At 34.3% G+C, this 27,063-nt stretch overlaps 1 protein-coding gene across 1 annotated transcript; it reads right to left on the bottom strand.

Moving 5' to 3' along the window:
- On the bottom strand, positions 1-25,771 carry LOC128219979 (guanylate-binding protein 3-like). The gene is made up of 16 exons (XM_052928188.1): positions 25,176-25,771; positions 24,155-24,271; positions 23,334-23,513; positions 22,991-23,209; positions 20,132-20,194; positions 15,197-15,259; positions 9,882-9,996; positions 9,366-9,440; positions 7,766-7,968; positions 7,552-7,679; positions 6,183-6,292; positions 5,632-6,056; positions 5,252-5,526; positions 4,842-5,066; positions 4,529-4,625; positions 1-2,147 (listed from the first exon to the last, which is right to left on the bottom strand). The coding sequence occupies exons 1-16, from the start codon at positions 25,498-25,500 to the stop codon at positions 1,855-1,857; spliced, it is 2,913 nt and encodes a 970-aa protein (XP_052784148.1). The 5' UTR covers positions 25,501-25,771; the 3' UTR covers positions 1-1,854.
- Positions 25,772-27,063: the final 1,292 nt, after the last annotated feature.

Below are 27,063 nucleotides of genomic sequence, written 5' to 3'. Positions count from 1 at the left end.
CTCTCATATGACATTCATTTTATTTGATTATATGTTATAATAATTTCGAATATACATGTAGCTTAAGCATCCCTTTATCATATGAATAAGCGAAATAACCAAACAAAAAAACTAGAATACAATATCACAATCACACACAATAGCACAAACAACCATAACATTTACTGTACTGCATCAGCGAATCAAAAACGTTGCAGGAATTTGCATTTCTGTTGGTTGAAAAGTAAAACAAACGATACTTTCACTTAAATATATTTCTTATTATTCAGTCCAAGCAGTTCTTGGATCCCTTTCAAAATCTCCTTATACCCTTCTTTGACAAAAACATCATGTTAAATATCAAAAGGTTCACCTGTTCTGTTACATCTTTAAAATTCTTTCAGCCAATTAAACAATATACAATTTTGATGAGCACTTTAAAAGAATATAGGTTGATCACTAAAGTTTTAAGTAAGTGTTTTTTAATTCTAATTAGATAGTTTTGATAACAAAATGTGGAACAGAATATAAAGACGTGCTAGCTTATGTAAATCTTTGTTTAACCTATTTAAAAAGTATTACCAGTTAAATCTTATCAAAAGTTATATATATATCATAAACATGCATTAAATCAAAGCACTTCAAATATCAAACAATCAAATTATATTCTTATAAACTACAGAAAAGTTTATGTAGTGATAAGTAAGTAAAACAAAATAAGGTGTTCTAGACAAATATTAATTCAAAGCACTTCTAAAATAATTAAATTCAAATTATACTCATAAAAGCTAATTTAATGAAGCAATTCGTGTGTAAATGAAATCATACAGCAATCAAATTAATATATTTATGCACATATAGGCTGCTATGGTACATTATGTATGTAACAAAGGGCATTGGTAACACTGAGAACTGGTTTTATCTCGAATTCAATCATTAAATTTTAATGGTCATACAACTATTAAGATGCTCATGATACGAAGTGCAATATATCAGAAGAAAATATGCTATATTGGAATTGTTAAGTTAACTTGAATTGTACATTTGTGTTGACAATCTCTCTATGCACAAGGCATTTTCCAAACGTTTTTATAAATAAACAAAGTACATGCGCTTCTCAGTTCTTACAGTTACGTAATAAACACGCAAATATCTCAGTGATAACTGAATGGCGTTTAAAAAATCCATTGCAAATGGCATTTTTAAAAGTGATTACGTTAACGTTTATTTTGCCTTGAAGAACCACTGACCATTAAAGAAGATTTTTTTTTTAAAAATACCATAATCATCCAAGCCTACATTAACATTTACTGAATAACTATATATCATCATTATTAAACCAAATCAATTTAAAAAAGTCGTCAATAAAAAATCATTCCCCAAATCCCAAAATTTTACAAAATAGCCTAAAACACCAATCAAGAGACAAAAGTCTAAAAGAAAGAATAAAACATTCTTATGTTACAAAAGATTAACAACAAATACCATTTCATAATGATTGTGTAGATACTCCGCGTTTCTGAAAATTAAGCTCATGTTACAAATAAATATTTAAACAACACCCCGATTTTCTTTCTATCACTTTTGCTTTTGAGACGTGACACATGCCTCACCGTACAGACTGTACATAAAAGAATTATATTTGTTTTCAAAACGAGATAAGAGGTCATGTTCATCATTTTTCTTCGCAATTGTATCATTAAATTCGAATGTGTACAATGATTCTGCTCATTTGTTTTGAAATAAATTATAAAACAAGAACATATCATTAACGAAATTAAACGATCAAAAAGCAACAATTCTATAAAAAGACGTCTTAATTTGAATAAGAATTTTCATTTGACTTTTTATAACGTCAGTCTTTCTTTCAACATCTTATTGTACAACACAAGAATCACTTCTTTCACGTACAACAGTAGGTGGCCTATTTATGAGCGCCTCTATCTGACTCTGTTGCTTACTAAGCAATTTCTCCAGAACAACGTTACGGTCTTCCATAAATCTCCTCAGTTCCGCTTCACGAGCTACCCTTTCCCTTTCTCGCTCTTTGTTGATTACTTCTTGTTGATTTCTGAATGAATCCTGTTGATTGCGCAGAGCGTTTGCAGCATCCTCTTTCATCCTATTGGCCATCGCTTGAAGTTTTTCTTCCTGTTTTTGTTTCTCCTCTGGAAATGTAGAGATAAACATCATTGAAATGTGTACCATTATATATATGATATGTGTGTGCAGCATTATTAACTAAGTAAGTTAATAATACAATGAAGACATATAATTAAAATTAAAGGAGAAAATGAAGAAAAGTATTGTGTTCTTTTAAATTAGTTTATAGTTTTAATATTTTAGCTCGATTGTGACGAAAGCAGATGATAGAATTACTCTTTTTCCGTCCGTGTAGAAACCAGTATCATTTCTGAGATACTATATGAACGAACCCCTAGTGGGAATTTAAATGTTTGGTTGTTGGCGGATACCTTATCCACTAGACCACTCTTACCCCTTACACTGTTTAACACTATTAATTCCGTATTTTCATGTTTATGTCGGTCGTTTTCACTGTTGTGTATTAGGTATAATATCGATAAACCGTTGTCTTGCAATGCGGATTAGAAGAGACAAACATGATTAAGTACGGGCAATCATATCGATACCTTTTTTTTAAAGTAAGTGGCATATGATTGGTCTGTTTTGAATGCCGTTGAATCGTTCCTGGTAGCTCTTGTGGTGTAAATAAAGTAAACAAAATAATACTGCTTTATACAGTAAATAATTTCAATCACAATTTCGTTAATACTTTCAAAACATATAACGGTCATTATTTTGTCACTATTGAAGGATAAGTTGGTGGAACAACAATTCCAAGGCGTCAATGAAGAATAAATACTTTTTAAAATTATATAATAGTTGTACATTTTATTACATCATGAAAAGAAATGTTTATGAGCTTAACATGTCAAGAAAAATTTGAATGTTAATTGTTTGGGATATGTGTGGGAACGACAGAATGTGGGTAATGTCATAATCTTATGATAGAAAAGTGAAGGCATTATGTTATTGATAAAAAAATATCGCTATTGTCTATATTGTGAATTGTTGTAGAAAACGAATTTCATTTCCTACTTGTTGTCAATAGTATTCAAGTATATGTGTTAAGTATTTTTCTGATGATGGTATTAAGCACCTGATAATTTTCGTACACTATTTACTTTAGCTAATACCTAAAATTATTACAATCTTGTTCTGCAGTGTATATTTTTCCAATATGGCATACTTTACTTAGAATTAAAAATATCTGTTATACCTGTTGGAATGATTATGTATTTGTTGTACAAATGTTTGTCCCGAAGGCCATATATCATCATGAATATCTATCCATCTATGCTTATAGGCATATATGCGGTACATATCTCGATACCCTGTTGAAATATCGTGACATAATGTGATACGGTTTTGTCAATAATACTTATCGCTATTGTATATGCAAAATACAGACAGAACGGTCTTTAAATTGTTTAAATTTGTTTCGGTATAAATATTTGAGCTTGAAACCAAACACACTAGGCACGTGGACCTTTCAATTCACCATAGAAAAATAATCCATAGCAACATGAACTTTTATATCGAATATAATACTACGGTTTTGATCTAATTTTGACAAAATAAAACCAAAGTATTTTTTACATGTTATTGTTTCGAACGATTTTTCATCAATGCAACTTATTCCTGAGCGGGAAAAAAATAAACACGTTGTGCGCATAGATAGATCCTGCATATAACACGCCTCTCATTTGTTATGATATTTTTGTTAGCATAATTAAATGTTTAAACTAAACAAAACACATTACAGCAATATTTTGACAAATTGTCGTGTGAAGTATTAGTCTTATACCTGAAAAAAAAACTATGAAAAAGTGGCAATATCCCACAAACTCGTCCGCGAATGAAACATTTTATAAGTCTCTTTGGTGGTCATTATATTTAGTTTCCGTTTTTCATAAGACAATATTACGTCAATGTAGGAACGTTCGTCTCGCGCACTTACTGAAACGGTTCCACGCTTACTAGAACATGGTCAACATACCAGGTATCTTTCTCTTTTTACCCTATTTTTCTACATTGATCCATAAAAAGCAATAGTGCAACAATATATGCATTGTATGTATCGTAAGTGTTCATTTCTGAAATTTCAATTTACTATACATCATTTTCTATCACTAATTACTATTTCAAACGCTAGTGATTTATGTACTACTATCTGCAATTGATACTGGTAAAACCGAAAAGTGTTTAAGTAAGACCTAGTATATCATTACATATATGGGATAAGAATATGATAACACACATAACATATTTACTGTCTGTTTGTCTGTTACACATTTCATATGTTCATTAAATAAACTCTTTATGAAATTCAAAAAAAATCACATATATATGTTGTATTCTTTAGTTTGATATACATGTTGATTCGATTATGTTTAAACCTAAAAGTGTTTTTAATGTCTAAACATAATCAACTGTCTTGTTACCAAGATATAAAATGAACAATTACCTAAACTTTCCTCTTCACTCAAAGATTCGTCTTTGCTCATGATAAACGCTTCTTTTGATTTGATACTCTGCAAGAACTCGCTCCAGGCGCCCATGTACTACAACACATTACATTAAATCTGGTATATACATCTGCATACTATTACTTCGAAACAGGTATTTAGTAAGTTGTATGACTTTTTGTAATATATATTTAAGTGACTACCATAAACAAAGTCGAAACCCGTTTTATTATGGAATTAGTTAAATATTGAATTACATTCAGCAAGAGGAAACAATCTCAACACTTCCATTTTAACAGCCGTAAATGTTACCTCATGTTCATCGTATCCAGAAAATGAACTTTTAAATTCTATTTCCACAATCTGCAGCCTCTGTCTATACTTCGAATAACCACCCGCTACTTCAAACGTTCTGTTTTCTAACTGTGTTTTAAACTCTACCACCCAGTTCGATGTTTCGAGAGCTGCTTTGCATTTTTCACGTATTGAACGCAAGTTGTTGTCTTTCATCGAAGCCCAGAAAATATCCATATTCATCTGCAACATATAATGTTTACACGTATTAACTTATAGTTGAAAACGATACAATTACCAACCGATACTAAATTGTTACATTGCTTATTTTAACAACTTAAAAGACCTTTACCGGTGTAAGGCTAGCCAGTAAGAATCTGCTGTTATAAAATAAAAACCGATTGTAAATTCGAAAAAAGATTTCAAACCTGAACTTCTTTTTCCACAATGTTACCGTCATCAAATACAGCGTTTGTCCTGAAGTGTACCAATGACGCCAGTTCCGCCTCTCGATACTGTGGCTCAAGTTGCTTTATTGGAGCCGGAACAGTGCATTTCGACATGAAAACTTCAAACTTGTCAAGTGTTTCTTTCTTGACTTTCTCATTTTCCGATTTCGCCACAGCTGCAAATGCATCTTCAACATCTGGTACCCCACCATTGCGAATAGCTTCAACGTATGTTCTGGTTAGTTCCGCAAACACTAGAAAGAAGAATTTGAATTACTTCATTGATCTGCTTTCCGTTATTATATTAAATATAAATAAAGTTAAGAATAGCTGATGTTTTCAATAAAATGGCAACTTACTAGAACCTGTGACAGGTTTGCTGACAACGAGCTTTTTTGGAGGTTGTGCGTTGATATATGACACGAAACATGTTGTTTGCTCCTGGAACCTTCTCGATAAATCTTCGAATCTCAACATCTCAAGGTTTTCAGTGATATCCAGGTCCCCAGGAGGCGGCAACAGAAAACATTTGCGTCTTGACTCTGGGAAGTAATTGCGAATAGACGCTCTTGCACGATTGAACTTCTCATTCTTCGACGATTTTCCATAATCCACATCTTGAAGGGATTCTTCTAAATATTCATCCGCGGTTATTTTTCTGTCGCCTTTTACCAGTTTTAAAGTAAAGTCTCGAACGACTAAGACGAATCCTGGCAGAATGCATTGAAGAGCATCGTCAAACCTATTTTCAAGTGCTATATTTTTCGACAGTTCTGTCACAAACCTGAATAATACATGTATATTATGAGTTTATAATTCATCAAAATTGACATTGATTTACAATATCGAATATTCTTTCGGGTATCAATTGCAGGACAAGTATAAGAATGGGTATGATAAAATATATTACGTTAGCTTGTTGACAGCGTCTTGGTCAAAAGCCCCTTTCATGTTGTAAACAAGTGTGCTGCTCAAAAGGGTCGCTAGTGTAAAGAGTGTGTTGTCATGAGTTGGATCTCCCTGTTTGATATGAACATGAAGAGTGTTTTGGTTTAGTATATAGAACAGGAATGTAACCGGTAATACACCTGTCGCATCGCTACGACATGTGTGACTTATGGCAATATACAACGAGTTTAAACAGGTCAAAACTAGCCAAAAACGATCGAAAGTTGAAAAAGAACGATTTCGACGAAATAAAGAGAATTCTGTAGTTATTCGTATCATTTGCACATAAAGATGTTGCCATGATAAATACTGAGGAAATGAATGTGAAACATCAAAGACAAACTCGAACGTTGTTCGTAAAAAGTAGCTGAAAATATTCGGTCTCAAATTTGAAATCAAGTATAAATGCACCAATCTTCTATATTTGGTATTTTAATATGCTTCTTTTATTTTGCAATCTTTTATATGATTTTGTTTTCAAAAACGTTGATCTGTTCTACCTTTGGTGTTTTCGACACATGGTCTTAAAAAAACGTTTTCAATTTAAATAGACCGGAATTAAAAGCTTTGGCGACAGCAATCAACCATTGTCACCAAGGCAAAGCAATTAAAATACAGAGGACATTTTTATATATTCAGCATGCAAAACTGATGAAAGATTTCATTTAAAAAACATCATAGCTTTATGTTCTTATAGAATGTCTTTGATAAGAAAAACAAGTCGATCTCATATTCCTAGGAAAGAAAATATAATAAACAATTCGTATAAGTACTCATGCAATTTAGCATAATCTTCGGGGGCTGATGCGAGACGTCCTAAAGCAGAACCTGCGCTACCTACCGCAACGTGATTTTTGCCATGATATAATTACAATGCAATGTCATCGCCCGAAAACAAATTGAAAAGTCATTCGCATTACTGACATAATAGTGTTTAGTACATATATTTACGGTATGCAAACATTGCTCGGTAATGTTTTAGATTTACCTAAACCTGTATGTATAGGAATGATTTTATGTTGGTAACCCAATCATTTCATCCAACGCTGAAGCAGTTAGGTCATCTATTATTAATCAGTGTTAATAGCCTACTTTATTATTTAATACAATTAACTTAATAGGAAGCACTTAGATGAGGAGCTTTACCCATCGTTTACATGAATTTGTAGTTTTTTTAAAGATACAAATGTCTCTCGCAAACTTTGCTTGTACTGAGCCTAAATATATAGACCCCAAAATTCGATCCATAGTACAACTTTCGCCATGAAGTTTAGACGGTTTTGCAAACTAAATTGTCTCATGATCTGAGAAAAAATCGACTTAATATTTACCTCGGCAATGTCGCCAAGTCCTTCTGTGTCCAGAAGAACGAGAACTGTGTTTTTCTGCTCAGGGTGAACTCTGCACCAGACCCATATACCTTTTGTTGTTGACTTTATTGAGTCTCCAAGTGCGAAACCTGTTTATTAAATACAAATGAGTAATATATTACAAATAACATATTGTTTCCATGTTTTCAAATGTATGTAAAATCAATTGTATTACCTCTGTTTTGGTCCGCAAGGCGATTCATCAAAAACGATTTTCCTGTTCTGTAAAGCCCGGCAATTGCAACAACTACACACGGTAAATCAATTTTGGAAAGCTGCTCAATGGTGTCCACCTCTAACTTCAGTTCATTTCTTGGGCCAGCACTGATTAAGCAAAGTGGCTTTTTAAAGACTTCAAGGTCGTGAGGAGACCAATATCTGTTATAAAAATCATATACATGTAAGTTCATTTGGTAAGGTGAAGATCCGAACAAATTTAGGCTATTTAGAAAAATATTGTATGAATCAAGTGTAGACCAGAAGCGAAAGGCATGCTTTAACTGTTCATTCGTTACTTTCCTTTCGTAATGCATATCTCAAACCTACTTTGCTTCTAAATACATGCACTACTGATAAATTTAAGCAATACAAATAGAATTATCAGCGAAAATTCACCACCATGTGATAACCACCCAATTTAATTTCCACAATAAACCGTGTTTCATGCAAAACTTATTTCTCCAAAATATCACTTTAGACGGGTTAATCATAAAATATTCAAAATTCGTAAACCAGCCGAAAAGAATTTGAGTGTTTTAGGTAAATGCCGAAACGGAACGAAAATAGCTGATTGAACCGGCATCAATCTTGTTAAGTGAAATTGTAAGTAAACAACTCTTAACGTATGCACTGTACTAAGGCATTCTTCGGTTTTTGGATATAATACCGTTGTAATGGGTCTACTTCCTTTGTTAGACCTTTGCGCATGCATGGTTAAGAATGTAGCCTCTCGTTGTTTTCTCTGTTCCGCCCTCAAAGGAACGAATTAAAACATGTATATGTAATTAGCTACATTCTGTCGACAATGCTCATAGATACGTTTTTGGTTGATTTTGTTGAGATATGAACAATGTTAGACACCGTCACTACTTTGAACAATCAGACATTTAAATTTAAGAAATTGGTGAAAAACATACTTTTCGTAAGGACATCTTTTAAAAAAGAATTGATTTATGATGGCGAAATAAGACAACGTCAATTCATGGAATGTTTCAATCTTACTTTCATCATTAAACATTCGACCCACATATAAGTTGAATCCAAAAAACAAATTAGCAACATCACACACATTTGGTATCAATTGTAACGTTATAACTTGCTACATACTAATGTGCATAAATGACCTATAGTGTATTATCCATGATTATATATGCTCCTTTGATCAACTGACACCGGACGACGATAAAATTTACAATATTTAAAGGCAAGAACAATACTTTTGTTCGCCCTGTCAAGTAATATCACATTTAAATTGGACATTAAACATCAAAAAATAATATGTATGTTTTGTCATAAGTTTATAAATATTACTTTCGTGTCAAGGCTTCCCTGTTTTTATTCCTGGTCTGGACGTTTATGCATTTAGTTGGTGATCACCAAGGGTGACATATTGGTTTCCCTGTTTCCAACACAACACCAAAACAAATCATTGCGTTAAACTATACTCGCGAAAATGTTTCATATGATGACATTTGATGTTAAACTTCAATTATTTTGTTTTGAATGTCGTCAAAAAGGTTGTCTTAAATCAATTAAATAATTAACATTGTATTTACCTTTGCGCGCCTGAATCGTTTCTAAGTTTTTTCGGCTCTTCACTTTGTAAGACTAAACTGCTTGCTGTATGAACTCTGTCAAAAAACATAGCGATTAATTACAAGTATGGGTTATATTTCCAGACAGGTACTACGAAACGTATTCAATACTAATAAACATTATGAGATATTTCATAATTTGTCATTTTTTAATAGTGTTAAGTATGAAAACATTAAAATTTTTATATATATTGTGTATCACTTTAAAACTGTTCAAGTCGATTGACTTATAATACCAGTAAAATTGATTTTTTTTCGAAATTATTGATGGTTATTTTAATGCAATTTGTTTAATATATAATAAAAATCCACCGGTGAAGTTCACAAAACAATATTGAGTGAGTTTTGTTTTTAAGTGCATCGATTCGATCGATTATAGAAAAATTGTCGAATTAAACGTTTTTACATTAAGTTCATAATTGTGGTTATATTTCAAACGTTTACAAATAGTTGTGTCAAACTCAAGTTTGGGATTACCTTGGCATGTTTTTGCTTTGTTTGCTTTGTCGATTGTCTGGTTCGCGACTCTCTTCAATGACGGGCGTTTCGGGCATCTGTTCCATAGATAAGTCGCTACTCATCATATCTACTTCTGTTTCAATAAAAGAAAATAAACGTAGGTATAATTGCATGAAATTTTGAAAAATAGTTACTGAAACAAATCAAACAACCAAATACGTTGCTTATTATTGGTTGAGAGACGATTAAGATTTTTGACTTACAAAGGGGAAATACATCTTTTCTATACATCAGTTCAATTGTGTTCATTGCGTTTATTTACGTGTGTTTAAGGCGTGCTCCGATCGGCCAAGTTCCAATAATAAAGCTAAGTTTTAAAATGCATTTTCTTTCCCATTTATAAACAAAGAACATCTTTCCAAACATGAGCATACATCAATACAGCAAAATTGGATTTATTCGAGTAGCATGCGCAACATATAGCTATAATGATATAATGGCATCATTAAGAGAATAAGACCATAACTTTAAAATAGTAATCCCTAAAATAAGTTAAACATTCCCAACGTTTGAATGGAAAGTTATTTAAGAATAATTGAATATGAATAAAGCAATAGCGTTTATTTTCTAAAACCGCTTATTACATAAATGTGACATCTTCTTCTCATGGGCTAAGACTCGGAAATGTGCACAGATCATTTTAAAATTGACAAGCTTTCTGAAAATAAAGCAATAAAACAAAACGTTGTTCTAATTCATCGCAGCTTGGAGTGAAAAACCTTAATCTAAAGCCATAATTTGTTTTGTGAAACATGTACAAATATTCATCTTTGTCGTCTGAAGGTTCTGTGCACTTAGCTGACGATAAATGTCCATTGCATAAATGTCTCCGTGAGAACTGACGACACGTCCTAACTTGCATAGTAACTTTAACCAATATTTTATAATGGGACACAAATGTTACCAAAAATGATATAACCTTGTGTAGACAGGTCAACTCCACCCCAGCAGTCTTGTTTTGTCACTTGTGCTGTCCATGTAATTGTCATTCGTTCAGTCCATGTTATCTTCATGTATGTACAATGTTCTGTATGGGGTGATGTTTTAAACAGGTTTTATATATCTAATTCAAAATTTCATTGGTCGATATTTATATCTTCACTGCACCACGCTAACTTTCTCCTTTCCTCTAACCACTCCTGATCTGAACTTCAAACTGTAAAGTTTGAAGGTATTTTACTACAGTATTACACTCAGTTATCGCAAAACTGTTTGTTATTTTAAATATTATAAGTATATCGCATCATATCCTGGTGAGTTATTTTGTTTTATTACACAGATAAAGATTATTAGATAATATCTAAATAATTAAACACATTTGTATTTCTATTATGTTTCATTACACGGGAATGGTTATTGTATTGTACCCTTGTATTATGTCTTTTTAATATTGGTCTTGTGTTCTATTTAAATATATTATGTTTCTAGTTTTTTTATAATTAATGTTATGTTTATAGGTTTAAATAACCACAATAAATAAACCATAATTCCAAGAAGTGTCTTTATCAAACTTCGGACCTTCTACAAATTGTCTCCCCGACAAGAGTTTCCTGTGGGCCAGGAAATTGTTCATCGTAGACCCGGTGAGGTGGGAATGTTGTTGACCCTGTCGGCTATATCGAGCAACCAGACGTCAATTCAACTCCGCGCGGTACTCCACCACTATTGGAGCGGTATACCCCCCCCCCCCTTATCCAATTATCTTATTCCACCCTGCCCAGCCCTTTTTTGTCATTTTCATACTTATATTCCCTTTACCCTATTTAAAAAAAAAATCTAATACTCGAGTCGCTCGATCTGTTGACATTTATAAACTTTCACTGAGTCTGTGTCAGAAACAGAAATTAGCGGTTCATGTGTGATTCCCGATGGATTCTTCGCGGATTTTTTTTGTGTAAAATGTGCTATTTGTGTTAGTTTATATTGTAATTTGTATAAATATTGGATATTTGGATTGGACTTCTGTAAGTACATTTATCTATTTCATTATATTTAATAGATTTTTGCTGTATTATATGTGCACTATTTTTTGTACACTGCCAGTTAAAAACTAGAACGTGTCAGTATCTAGATTTATTTTTTACACACGTTTATCATCGTTTGGAGTTAAATTTCAATTAAGATAACAAGGTTTGTGTTTGAATTCATTCAATTTCATAGTGTTCTTTGCCAATTTAATGTATTTTTTGTTAACAACGTCCATTTTTTCACGTTAATGACAATTCATTCACTTTTTATTTATTTTCATTACCTACTTTCCACTTTTGGTTTTGAGTTGTTTTTTTTCAGTAGAGTGCATTGGTAATTAAGTTGCTGATATAGTGTTTATTGGAAATTTTAATTTTTTCTAGTTGCATAGGGTTAATGAGTGATAAGATCACACTCATACGTGCATCTATAGGTTCGACAAAATAATGTGAAGCATTACATTTGTTTTCTTCGTATCTTTTCTTTTCCCTACATTCCCTTTGCATGTAAAATTCTGCACATATTTCAATATATTCCATTTTATTTCAAATACAGTTAATCAGGTGATTTAAAGAATATCTGAGTAGTTATATATGTGTACGTGTCTGTTTATTTGTTTATGTGTTAATTTTTTTGTTTCTGTGTTTATCTGCCAAATCACATAGTTTTATAAGTATATGTCTTAACCCAACACTGAATAGTAAGTACCAGTTGTAACACATATGTGTATATGTAGATATTTGTGTATAACGATATATTCATGGTCAGTGTTTAGACATTTTCCTGGATTTGTTTCGTATCATACTGCTTGACATTTTTGTCTAGGCAGTGTTGCATTCCTTTTATTGTTATTTTACTCATTTAATTTGATTGACATTAACCTCTCCTTTTTCATTGCAGATTTGAAGCAGCACAGGTATTTACATGTTATAGATACTTGTATATGTTATAAAACACATAATATGTCAGCTGTTTTCTAATAATACATTCTAGTCTATTCCAGATCATTCATTTTCCCTGTCAGTTTGTGTATTGTAAATTTTGTAAATTAACATTTTTAGGTTCAGGACATTGTGTATTGATCAAAACAAACTGCCGTTAGTGACCGACTAAGTTGACAATTCATCAGCTGTTTACTTCATTGGAATTTTATTGAATATTGTGTGTTGACACTTTAATTTGTTTACAATTCGGATTATTTGACCAACTCTTTATAGTGGTGTATTTGTTGCAATTAATTTTGGATATAATATAGTCGAGTTTTACTTAAATAGTTAAACTTATTTAAAATAATTTATTATTTTGGAATTTATACTTAGTTACATAGCTTATTTCACTTCTGAAATTTATTCAGTGAACTATGCTGTAGTTCATTTACTTTGTATTCACATAATTTATTCAACTCGTATCTTAACCTTTATTGATATTGGGTCACAAATAGAAGACCCAGATCCAGGTCTGCAGGCTTCTGGTGGAGATAAATCACAACAACAGTTGTCAGAAGAGGCAATGTTGCAGTTGTTATCTCAGAAATACACCTTTACCCTAAAGTATGACCTAGGTGCTATTCCTAAAATAAACCCTACATCACAGGCCGACGATGAACCCCCTATCACACTTTTCTTTGTGAATACAGCTAGTGCTTCCACACCATCTCATTTCACATACTCCTCTAGTACAGCTAGTAGTTCTAGACCTCCGAAAATTCCATTCTTTTTCGTACCAAAGAACGAGATTAGTTATTATGAGTGGCAGCATGAAGTCCGTTGTCTTTGTAGCGATATTACTTTGTCAGAGACTCAGGTCCTTCAGCTTCTCTGCGTGGTACTGCTTGGCGTCGTCTTGTTTCTCTTGGCGATTATGCCACAATAGATACTATTTTCAGAAAACTTGAAGTCAACTTTGCAGATCCAGCCAGACAAGGTGTTTCTATGCGCGAGTTCTTCAATGCTACTCAGAAGCATGACGAATCTGTGACTGCTTTCGGGTGTCGTATTGAATCTATACTTGAATTAGCTTTTGCAGGCGGTCAGGTTCCCAGATCCGGTCGAAACGAACTTTTATGTGAAAGGTTATGGTCAGGACTCATTTCTGATTCTTTAAAGAGTAGTACTCGTCATAAGTTGGATGCCTCACCCGACTATAATCAGTTTTTGCGGGATATCAGGTAGGTGGAGCGAGAGATTACACAACCTCCTAATCCAAAGTCGAAACCCCACATGAATGCTCAGGTGTCTACCCCTGACATTCAGCAGCAATTCATTGAATTAGAACAGCGAATTAACAATAATGTTGGCAGTGTTCAGTCCAGTGTTGATAACAAATTCAATTTGGTCCTACAGCGCTTGGATAATATATCAGTGTCTAGCCCCCCAGATTGTTCATATCCCCCACCCAATTTTAGTAAACCGCAACCCTCAGTCCATCCTGCGCCTTTTCAGTCGCAGACAGGACCAACTCGAGGCAACACGCAATGGCGTGAGAGAGGTGGTTACAGTGGCAACAGACAGCAGTTTACGGGTAGCCAGAAGGTTACAGGTCACCCAAACTAGCTTCCGCCTCTGCTACTGGCCGCCAAGAGGTGGTTCCCGATGATGGCCACATTGATTGTTCTTCTAAAGTTTATTTTCCCCATTGTTCGACTTTGAGGGTTCGTATTGTTGGTGATTCAAATACTTGTTCTGTTTTTATACACCATGTTTCCACAACAGGTCTACTTGATACAAGGTCCATGGTTTCAACCATTTCAAATTCTTTTTACCAGTCCCTAACCTCAACTATTTTATTTAAACGATTTTGGAGTTGATTTGAACGTTTCAGTAGCCAGTGGCCATACCTTGGACATACTGGGCTACATTGAAGTTGCTGTTGCTATACCTGATTTTAATTTAGAATTACCAGTCCCCATTTTAGTAGTACCAAATACAGAGAGTAACCAAACTTGTCCTGTTATCTTGGGAACTAATATCATTCGGTGTTGTAAGCCGGGGGCGGCCGCCTCCGCGAACACTGTGCCAGAAGTTTGGTAATTCGCATTCAATACTCTTGTGTGCCATCCTAATATATTCAATGTTATGTTTATAGGTTTGAATAACCACAATAAATAAACCAGAACCCCGCGAAGTGTCTTTATCAAACTTCGGACCTTCTCCACAAATGTCACCAAAAATAATAAAACCTTGTGTTATATACATATAAATAAATAAATGTTTTTGTCAATTTCATTATAATTATCTGAAATATTTCAAAATATGTTTCTTGTATTAATGTTACTGTAATGGTGTAATGGTGTTAGTGATGTTTACCTTTGTCGGAGGTTGGCTCTTTGTCCACGTCTAAACCAGCACCCGACTGTTTTAACAGTTGCACTGTAAAAGGAATTACAGAATGCACGAACATGCTTTAATTGATTGTATTTAAAAATACACTGTTTTATTGGGTAAGCAGAAAGTGATGATCTGAATGCATGAACTCCGTAGTTGAGTGTTATACCATTTAAGGATTAAAATTCGACATGTTGCATTTTATTGGGGTATGGTATGCAATGGGGCTATTCAAAAGAGGTGGAGTCCGAAGGACATGTCGAATTTTAATACTTATATTAACATTCATTTAAATCTACCTTTCTGCTAAAATAAATTGACTATTCAAGATAATTTTCTCTTTTTTTCTTTCTCTCGTTGTTCTCAACGGTGGGTAAATTAGAACAGCTATCGTAACCTAATTTTAAAAGACAATGAATTTATTTAAACGATTTTGGAGTTGATTTGAACGTTTCAGTAGCCAGTGGCCATACCTTGGACATACTGGGCTACATTGAAGTTGCTGTTGCTATCCCTGATTTTAATTTAGAATTACCAGTCCCCATTTTAGTAGTACCAAATACAGAGAGTAACCAAACTTGTCCTGTTATCTTGGGAACTAATATCTTTCGGTGTTGTAAGCCGGGGGCGGCCGCCTCCGCGAACACTGTGCCAGAAGTTTGGTAATTCGCATTCAATACTCGTGTGTGCCATCCTATCTCTGTTAAGTCCACTAATGAGCACAGTATTGAAATAAAACCATATGAGACTGTGACCATTAACGGTATTGCCAGAGGTCTTGGTAGCAACATTCAGAAAGTTGAAACAGAGAACTGTGACATTGGTTCTCCATATCTTATTAGACCACAAGTACTTTTTGTCCCCCAGAACGGTAAGTATGCTAAAAAAAACTGTCAGAGTTTGTAACATGACTACTAGGCCCATTATTATTCAGCCAAAGTCTGACGTTTGTGTTGTCAGTGAAGAAAATGCATTAGATAACCTCACATCTTCCTTTCCCTCTCCTTCATCTACACCCTCTGATAATTTTGTTGATGATCTTGATCTAAGATTGACACGGAGAACTTGTCCTCCGATCAGCTTCTTCGTGTTCGCCAGGTTCTTGGGAACTGGAAAAACATATTTTCCACTGGTCCCGTGGACATTGGCTGCACCAACATCATACGGCATAAGATTGTCCTTTCAAATGATACACCCTTCAAGCAGCCATACCGAAAAATGTGAATGTCTAGTTTTTGTTGATGATATTTTGATATTTTCTGAGACTTTCGATGAGCATGTGATCAGGTTAGAGAACGTTTTTCACCGTCTTTCATTTCATGGTCTCAAGCTTAAAGGTTCAAAGTGTGAGCTTTTTAAATCATCAGTTACATATCTTGGCCATATTATTTCTGAACAAGGCATCGCCACTGATCCTGAGAAAACTTCAGCCATAACTGAATGTCCAGTCCCAAATAACATTTCTCAACTCCGTACCTTCTTCGGAACCGCCGGCTTTTACCGTCGCTTTATAAAGGACTATTCAAAACTAGCACAACAATTAAACAAACTTCTTGAAGGTCACGGTAATAAACAAACAAAATAAAAAACACAAATTCAAACGCGAAAACAAGTTGACGTGGTCTTGGGTGACGCCCAGCAGTCTTCCTTTGATCTTTTGAAGGAGAAACTGTCTTCTTCTCCTGTTCTTGCTTTTGCTAACTTTTCTAAACCCTCAAAGTCCATACTGACGCAAGTGGGTCTGGTTTGGGAGCAGTACTTCTTCAAGAGCAAGAAGATCACACCGAAAGAGTCATTGCTTACGCAAGCCGAGGTCTTTGCCGGAGTGAGCGTAACTATCCCGCACACAAGTTAGAATTCCTCGCGCTTAAGTGGGCGGTAACCGACAAATTTCACGACTATTTGTTCGGTAACAAATTTGTAGTCACGACGGACAACAACCCGTTAACGTATATCCTGTCTACTGCCAAGTTAGACGCTACAGGTCATCGTTGGGTTGCAGCTTTGTCTGTATATGACTTTGATATCATATATAAGTCAGGCAAACTTAATTCCGATTGTGATGGGTTAAGTCGTAAACCTTGTTTGTTCAGGAGATAAAAGCTGTTTGTCTTGGTGTCTCTGTTTCCATTTCTCCTGTTGAATGTGTATCTGGCGTGACAGGTCCTTAACTGACCAGTGAAGAGATTGTCAATCCTATTCCAGCATCCAAACTGGTAGACTGAAAAACAGAGCAGTCAAACGATCCTGACATCGCCAAGGTTATTTCCATCCTTAATTCTGGTTCTCGTCCGAGGGGGGGAGGGGAAACGTCGAAAGATGTCAAATCCCTTCTTCGTGACTTGTCACGTCTTTATCTAGAGGATGGTATTTTATTTCGAACCGCTACTTTGGATGGTGATGAAGTTCAGCAGCTTATTATTCCCTCTACTTACAGGACTATTGCTTTTCGTGGTGTTCACGACGACGTAGGTCATCCTGGTCGTAAGAAATCCCTGTGGCTTGCACGTCATCGTTTCTACTTGCCCGGCATTAGAACGTCGTATTTCTTCCTGTCATCCGTGCGTTTGTCGTAAGACCCCAGTTTTTCCCAGGGCTAATCTTGTTCCCATTGAAACCTCGAGACATATGCAGCTTGTCTGTATTGATTTTTTGAAACTCGAAAGGTCAAAAGGTGGATACGGAGACGTTTTGGTCATCACCGATCACTTTACACGGTATGTCAAAGCTATTCCCTGTAGGAATCAGAAAGCTAACTCTACTGCTAAAGCTCTTTATGAAAACTTCATTGTCCATTACTCCTTTCCAGTGCAGCTCCGCTCAGACCAGGGACGCAACCTTGAGAGCCGCGATATTAAAGAACTCTGTAACTTGCCAATGTAAAAAAGACCAGAACAACCCCTTTCCACCCTTTCATGGGAAATCCCTCCGCTGAGAGGTTTAACCGCACTCTCCGTCGTATGTTAGGTACCTTGGCTGATGACCAAAAGTCAAATTGGGCTGCGTGTATTCCTTCTCTCGTCCAGGCTTACAACGCAACGAAGAGTAGTTCTACATGGTTTAGCCCCCAATTTTTGATGTTCGGGTGGCACCCACGGCTCTCTGTAGATGCATACTTGGGCACTGCACCAGTGAATGGAGATGGGGTAAACCATGCTTCATATATTTCACAACTTCAAGAACGCATGAAATATGCTTAGTTGGAAGCAGGAAAAGCAGACAAGAAGAGAGCAGGGCAAAACAAAGTTCAGTACGACCAGAACGTCAGAGAAAACCGCATTACAGAAGGTGATATTGTTCTGGTACGTAAAGTGAATTTGCAAGGGCGACATAAACTGGCTTACAAGTGGGAGAAAGACCCATATGTGAAAATAAACATTCCATATGAGGGTCAACCTGTTTACAAAGTGCAGCTCGAGTCTCGCAAGGGACCAGTACGTACTTTGCACCGAAAGCTCATGCTTCCTTTTATATACGTGCCAGAGCCAGAAGATACCGAAGTTGGATAAAAACCCAAAACCTTTTCGGAAGATCAGGACGCGGTCAGTACCCCTTCAGCCCTCTGAGTCTGAGTACGATAGAGATTCATCTTCGTCTGGAATATATGTCATTCCACAGAGGAGGCCTCTGAACCGTAGGCACAATCCCAGCTCCTGAACCGCCCACAAGCGTCAGTCATGGCAATTCTCCTTCTTTTCAAAATCATTCGCATATTTCTTTTCAGTCTCTTATTTTCTTTACATACTCCGCAACACAGTCCAGAGGTTCCTCCCCCTATTCCTGTGACACCGCCCGTGCCTACTCCCAGACCGAGTCGTACTAGACGTCCCCCTGAACGTTTCGGTGAATGGGTATCATCCCAGCTCGCTGAAGACGTTATATATTATATTTAGGCGTTATTTCAAATTGATCTAGTTTTAATAGCCTGTTCACATTATAGTCGTGTCATTATTGAGATTGTGTGAAACTATTTTCTCATTTAGTTGTTCTCTTATTTATTAGTAAAACTTGTGTTATATTAGTTCACATGCCATTTTGGTTTTTAAAACATTATTTTCAGGGTTACATTAATTCTCATTAGTTTTTCGGATACCACAAGGCCCGCCATCATTTGTTTAGAATATTACACACTTCACATTCTATATTTGTTAGTAATTTACAGCCATAAATGTCGGAGACATTTTAAATCTAGTGGGGGAGTGTGTACACAGGTCAACTCCACCTCAGCAGTCCGTTTGTAATCTTCATGTATGAACAATGTTCTGTATGGGGTGACGTTTTAAACAGGTTTTATATATCTAATTCAAAATTTCATTGGTCGATATTTATATCTTCACTGCACCACGCTAACTTTCTCCTTTCCTCTTACCACTCCAGATCTGAACTTCAAACTGTAAATTTGTATTTGAAGGTATTTTACCACAGTATTACACTCATTTTATCGCAAAACTGTTTGTTATTTTAAATATTATAAGTATATCGCATCATATCCCGGTGAGTTATTTTGTTTTATTACACAGATAAAGATTATTAGTTAATATCTTAATAATTAAACACATTTGTATTTCTATTATGTTCCATTACACGGGCATGGTTATTGTATTATACCCTGTATTATGTCTTTTTAATATTGGTCTTGTGTTCTATTTAAATATATCATGTATCTAGTTTAATATATTCAATGTTATGTTTATAGGTTTGAATAACCACAATAAATAAACCAGAACCCCGCGAAGTGTCTTTATCAAACTTCGGACCTTCTCCACAAATGTCACCAAAAATAATAAAACCTTGTGTTATATACATATATATAAATAAATGTTTTTGTCAATTTCATTATAATTATCTGAAATATTTCAAAATATGTTTCTTGTATTATTGTTACTGTAATGGTGTAATGGTGTTAGTGATGTTTACCTTTGTCGGAGGTTGGCTCTTTGTCCACGTCTAAACCAGCACCCGACTGTTTTAACAGTTGCACTGTAAAAGGAATTACAGAATGCACGAACATGCTTTAATTGTTTGTATTTAAAAATACACTGTTTTATTGGGTAAGCAGAAAGTGATGATCTGAATGCATGAACTCCGTAGTTGAGTGTTATACCATTTAAGGATTAAAATTCGACATGTTGCATTTTATTGGGGTATGGTATGCAATGGGGCTATTCAAAATGGGTGGAGTCCGAAGGACATGTCGAATTTTAATACTTATATTAACATTCATTTAAATCTACATTTCTGCTAAAATAAATTGACTATTCAAGATAATTTTCTCTTTTTTCTTTCTCTCGTTGTTCTCAACGGTGGGTAAATTAGAACAGCTATCGTAACCTAATTTTAAAAGCCAATGAATGCACAGATAAAATAGTTCCTTATTCATATATTTATTTTCTATCTTTTCAAGTTCAAGAATAGTATAAATACGTATTTTTGCATAAAATGTGTGTTTTTGGTCCGTTATCGTGGTGTATTAAAACACAAAAACCCGGGCGTTATAGGTAGAAAACGTGCATTATTCAGTAAATTCACGTTCCGTTAATGCCCGTTTTTTTTGTTTTACATATGCGCTATCAGGGCCCGCATCATAACAATGAAGGCTGAGCGACCTTGTTTCTGACCGAAAGTTGGTCAACGATGCAAACTTTTGCACAAAAACATATTTTAGCATATATAATGTAGCTACATACAAATACAACATGAAATAAACCACATATAACTTACATATTTTCTACTGAGTTGTCTTTACCTGGCAAGCTGATTTGTTTACTAAATAGTCATTTTCTGCAATTGTTTTGACTATAAGCACTAAATTATGTCTAAAACGACTAACTCCTCCAAACTTTAGTTATTTCTGTCGATTTTATTCCGAACATACTTATATGGACATGATTCCAATACGTCGTATGCAATGAATAAAGAAATTGCAAATATTTTTTTCTCTGATGCTGAAGATGCTGTACATTTTATCAAGAACATGTTTACACAATTTTCATGCTTAAATTAGTTATCAAAACAAATAATGGTTAAAGTAGGACTGTTTAGGTAACTAATTGATTACTCAATGAAAGGTATTGTGTGTAAATAATCCCAGTTATCCAGTCAAATTTCGAAAAAAGCAACACTTTCAAAACGAATGAACACTGCAAAAAATGGCGTCGAAACAAAATGCAGCTGCCGAGTTATTATGCGGCCCCAATCGAGCTTAACGTAAAACTTTTCCAATGACATCACTCATTACGTCATACAAACACCCGCTATAGAGGTTACTTTGCACTAACTGTTTTTGCATTTTCGTGACATTTAACAGCCTTTTTAAACACATACGTTTATTCAACTGTTCCATCCATCATCTACATTAAAATCAATCAAATTATCGTTGCTTATCTTGTTTTAATTGCTTTACTGCAGATTACAGTTTTGCATGTCGCCAATAATTTCACTACGATTTCATTGAAAAAAAATAGTTCCGTAGTAAATATGCTCCGCCCATTAGTATTATTGCGTCCAATGACTGGACAGAAGTATCGAACAAACGCACGCGATTTCGTTCGGAAATGCCATTGCACTTAATACAGATATAATATGAAATTGATAAACAACAACCATCATTAAGGTATTATTGAGTAAAGCAAATACAGCTTTTTGAAATCCGTTGGCTCTCCCTAAAAATGTATTGCAATTGCAGTCTACTCCTACTCGTATATTCCATCATTAAAGAGAACACTCTGTTGCATATAATTCGCTTTCAATAAAAACGGTGAAATGTATATAGTGACGGATGGAAATTTACACATTCAAAAACTCTTGCTCATATGACTACACCTGTTTTTTGCTTTATTTGAAAACAATTAAAGCATGCCAAACATGTATAGAATCCAAACTTCTAAAAATAATGAAACGTACGAATCTCAGTTCATATAAATGAACTTATCCTCATATACGAATGTGTTCAACACAAAAGGGTTCAGTTTTGCTTGCATTTTTCCTGACTGTTAGAAATATGGTAACGAAGTACATAATAACTCTTAAAATAAATATTTACGACCCATTCATACTTCGTTAGATACTGACAATAGTATTCAAAGGAATCGGCTTGTCGCCTTCATAACAAAGACTTATGTCTTTTCCATACTGTATACATATAAAACACAAATTTGGCCTGAAGTACACCTTCTAAATTAATCATACCCGTTTATTTGATAAAAAAGCAAATTCATATACGCGAGATAACATGACATAACAGAAATAACACGACAGAACATTGAGTATAGTAATATTATGACAAGCGGGACGTTTTCAATAATTATTTCTTAATGCCCACTTTTACTGCATTTTTATTTTGCCACTGATTATTTTTGCTAAAATGTTTTTTGGATTTGGATAAAAAGGATGAAATCAAATCAAATCATGTTTATCTCAACTATCTGCCACATTGGTTGACCAACGACAATATTAAAACTTTTTGATTGAGGTCAGAGCTGTGTTCTTCTACCCTTAATACAGTGGTGCAATAACTCCTTCTTCGAGATTAAAACCTTAGTGATCTCTTAGTCTTGTTTGCACATTTTATGTCTCTTTGCTTGTGTGTTTTCGGCGCTATAGTAACAGGGTCTTTTGTTAATCGTTTGACTTGGGCTTGGTCGACATTTGTATACATCAATTAAGTTTGCTTCTATAGCACATGCATATTCTAATTACCGTACAATTATTCAGTAAGATACACTTCGTCGATATATATGTAATACAATATAAAACAGTTATAAAGTTGTGACTTACGAGAATGATGGAGAAAGTGCTGGACCTCATTGGTATTAATGATCACATCAAGTTCCAGACTAGGTCTTTGAATAATATTTTGCAACTCTATTTCCAATGGTTTAAATTCTGTTGTCAGTTTGCCGGCAAGCACATCGTCGTAGCAATTGATGAACGATAAAAATGAATTGAACTGTATATAGAACACGACGCTTCCACGAAGGATCTTTGTCAAAGTGCCTAAAACATAAACTCGTATATTGAGCGTTCAAGTAAAACCAACGTAATTGGCGGGACGATAAGCATATTTGGAACTAGATTTCGATTTTAAACAGATGGAATTTATTTCAGGAAATATACCTACCATATTGCTTGAACTTTGTTAAGGCTCTTTGCAAGGCTCTAGACAAATCATTTTGCACGGGATCATCTCCCCTTTTTGAATGATTTATCTCTTCCATAAAAAGATTAACCAGAACGATTGACAGCTCTTCTTCTTCGTTTACAGACACGTTTTGCATTGTCATCGTAACTGATGACTCCTCTGAAACATTGAAAATACATTCGAATACAATAAGAAATGTTATTTTTTTTAAAGCTGCAATTACGCATTAAGTTCCCCTTATAATTTTGTTTGTAAATTGAAGTAACCGACAAGTTTTATTACCGTTAAGCAGTGGTGTAAATAATTTCCACCAATTGAACAAAACTGTTATATTTTAAACAAAGTATTTTTTTTATGTTATTTTAACTTTAATAGTTACCTTAGTTTTGATAAATAAATTTTAAAAGGCAACACTTATCCTTAAAATGTGATAATGAAATGCTAGTCGCTGTTTGTCTAAGCTTTCTAGGGTGTTTTTATCTCGAAAGGGTTTTGTCCTGTTACTTGTATGCGATTCACGACTAACATTTGGCTTCCTCGATAAGATAAAATAAATCCCGCAGGTATAGTCTCGTTCATTGGTCTAAACTGATGTTTGAAAATCATTTAGATAACATATTGAACTGAAAAAAGTTCGGATTTCATTCTCGTCACGCATTTGTGTCTAGCTTATTTTGGAAGGCCTATAAACTGATTTGAAGAGTTTTAATAGTAGTATAGAAATTCGAAATACGAGTCCATTCCTGAAACATTTAGCGGTGTATTTTGCATATTGAAGACTGACAAAATATACAAAATACCTGGTGCCTTTATCTGTTTCAAATGATCTGAGGGAAAGTGGATCGAAAACAGTTCCTTGACTTCGAGATACATTTTCTTCATTTCAGGAATCTCGTTTGCACTGATATGGTTCACAACTATATATTAAAATAAGGACAGTATAAGCATATACGTTCATGTTTTAGTGTCAAATACAATGATACGGTGTCTTACTTCTACCAACGTGTGGCCTATAAGATAACCACAGTATAACAAAACATGTATCATATGTTTGCTAAGTTTTCTCGATTAAATCTTTAAACTATGATTAAGGTTCCATGATGAAAACAATATATAGCTTATGTTTAAATAAAGATAAGAAGCCTTATGCTACATCGCCAATTATTTACAATAGTTTACTTGTATCAGTTTTATCACTGAATTTTATTCTTTTAGAATACGTATATATTTTGCAATATTAAAATGTCCATTGCATGTTAATTTTACAATGTTCTTTGTTCGTAACATATCTACCACGTTTCAAGTACATGCTTATGATATATATCTTTAATGCTTAATGATTATCGCTCTAAGCGCAATTTGTTGTCATAACGTCTTATTTCATGAATACAAGTTATGTAATATTAACCTAATTTATAATCTTATGACAGTTACGTGGTAGATAATGACCAAAAGATATTGATAAAACGTTCTCGTTTTAACAAGCGTCGAGGATACACCTCTGTTAGAATTATCTATTATTTTCACAAGCATATATATTAACATTTTAAACCAGTGAAAAGGAATTTATATCATTGTTATTGTTTAATATCATCATCATCATCAAATAAAACACCTAAAACATGTATGCTGTTTCACGTTGAGTCTTTCGGAGTGAGCGTTGGTCAAATATTAGATATACAAAATATTGCGACTTAGTCGACTAAGACAGTGAGCGACACCGGGTATTCCGGACTATTCTCTTTAAACCAGTAACACGATAGTTTTTCATCGTGTCACCACTTACACAATAATTAAATTATTATTTAAAGTCGGACGTACTTGCATGTATTTCTTCTAAGACTGTCGTATGTCCCTGATAAAAGCGATGTACAGTATTTACTATGTCAAATACTGTCATTTGAAGTAGAGTTGATATTTCTTTTAGACCACATTTGATTTTTTGTTCGAATGCACCATCTGCGATCAGTTTTACTGTTTCGTCGATAAATGTCGTGATCTGTCTGTTATAAAGGTTAAAATCTCCCTCGTTTAGCTGCGGGTTGGACAAGTGACAAAGTTTGTTTCGAATATCTTTAACATTGCCTATGTCCTGTGTTTGTGTCGGCGTTTGTTGTAATGTTTTTGTTAACATTAGCCAGTACATCTGTACATCCCATTTCTGCAAATCAGCACCGGTTCCATTTGGTGGAAAAAATTCAGTCTTTCTCTGTTGTCCAATTCTCGAAAGAAGTATTTCTCTTTTTTTTGACTTCAGAAAACTGTCCAGTGATTTACCTAAATCATGGAGATTCTTTAAAAGGATTTTCTCTAAGCACCAATTACACGGACCTTGAACAGTTAAAAGCAATGTAATAAAGTGTTCTAGTTCTTTCTGTCGTTTTCCCCTCAAACTAATTTTCTGCGTCAAATCTGTTGTTGATCTGAAAATAAACGCAGCTTATATTATATCATCACTAAATTGATGTTTCGTTACATGGCTTGACAGTACCTATTATTTTAGATTAAACAATATTTATTTCAAAAGAGAATTTTAAGGATACATAAAAATAATGCATACTCAATAATAAAGAGTTCTCTGAGGTAATTATACATGAAACGGAGACAATTGATATACGAACAAAGCAAAACAATTTTGACAAGATTGAAATGGAAGCTCTTTCTATTATACTATGCATCGCTCCTGTCATTTTTCAAGCTGCTTGTAAATGTTGTAATTATTTATAGATTAAGGTCATCGTTATGATTTGGTTGATAAGGTGAAAAGTGAATGTCAACTATGACGGTAGAAAGAGAATCGTACAGAGCATGAAGAGGGGGGATGAATAGGTCAGGTCTGTTGTAGAGTCAAGATTGTTCAAATTTATCTTAAGGAGATCAAAGTCGTTAGGTTTGTCGAATTAAGTGTTGTACGTGATTGAATATCATTGAATAATTTAAGTTGCTCAATTATGTGGCATTTTTGGTTTAAACAATATAGCTTGAACTGATTTAGACCAGGTGTAGAAGAAAGGGTACTAGGGGTCCTCAATTTCACCACATTGGTAATTAGGGCTATAAATAATATTGTAAGAGAGCGAGTGTTCGTTAAGACTACTACAAGGTATCCGCAGTCTTGCATTGGTGACACTCAATTTATGTTCACCCTCAAAGTAGAAATTAGGAACTGATCCTTTAACAATTGAGTTTAACAAGACTTATTACGAAGGTTAACATAATTTGTAAGATGTTGTTTCATAAACTCGGGACGGAATAAGTGAAGTGCGATAGGCTGGCGTAAGAAGAAATCTTGTACAAAAGTTTGAGTTTATGTGTCCTCCTTCTCTCCTTTAACATCAAACAAAGGGTCATCGACAAAGATACACATGATAGTATCATTTGCAAAAAGACGTATTTTAGTGATTTTATTTTTTCACGAACGATATTATTTATAATGACGAAAAAAGATTAAGGGTTCAAGAATTGAACCTTCTAGAACTCAGATTATGAAACAGTATCTAGTATAGTACCAGAGAAAATGACGTACTGTTTTCTGCCACTGAGGTAATCAGTAAGCCATATTTATAGGGAACCGGAAATACTTATTATAATCTGCAGCTATGGATTTAAGTAAGGGTGAAATGCTGAAAAAATGTCAATTATGTGAGAGGTAGAACAGTCCAAGGCCGCAATTTGAGGCGTTTCACATACTTACAACATATAAACAACA

This window comes from Mya arenaria, chromosome 15 (assembly GCF_026914265.1).
Source record: "Mya arenaria isolate MELC-2E11 chromosome 15, ASM2691426v1".
Classification (NCBI taxonomy): Eukaryota; Metazoa; Mollusca; class Bivalvia; order Myida; family Myidae; genus Mya; species Mya arenaria.
Note: the sequence above shows the minus strand (reverse complement) of the source record. Positions and strands in the feature narration are given on the sequence as shown.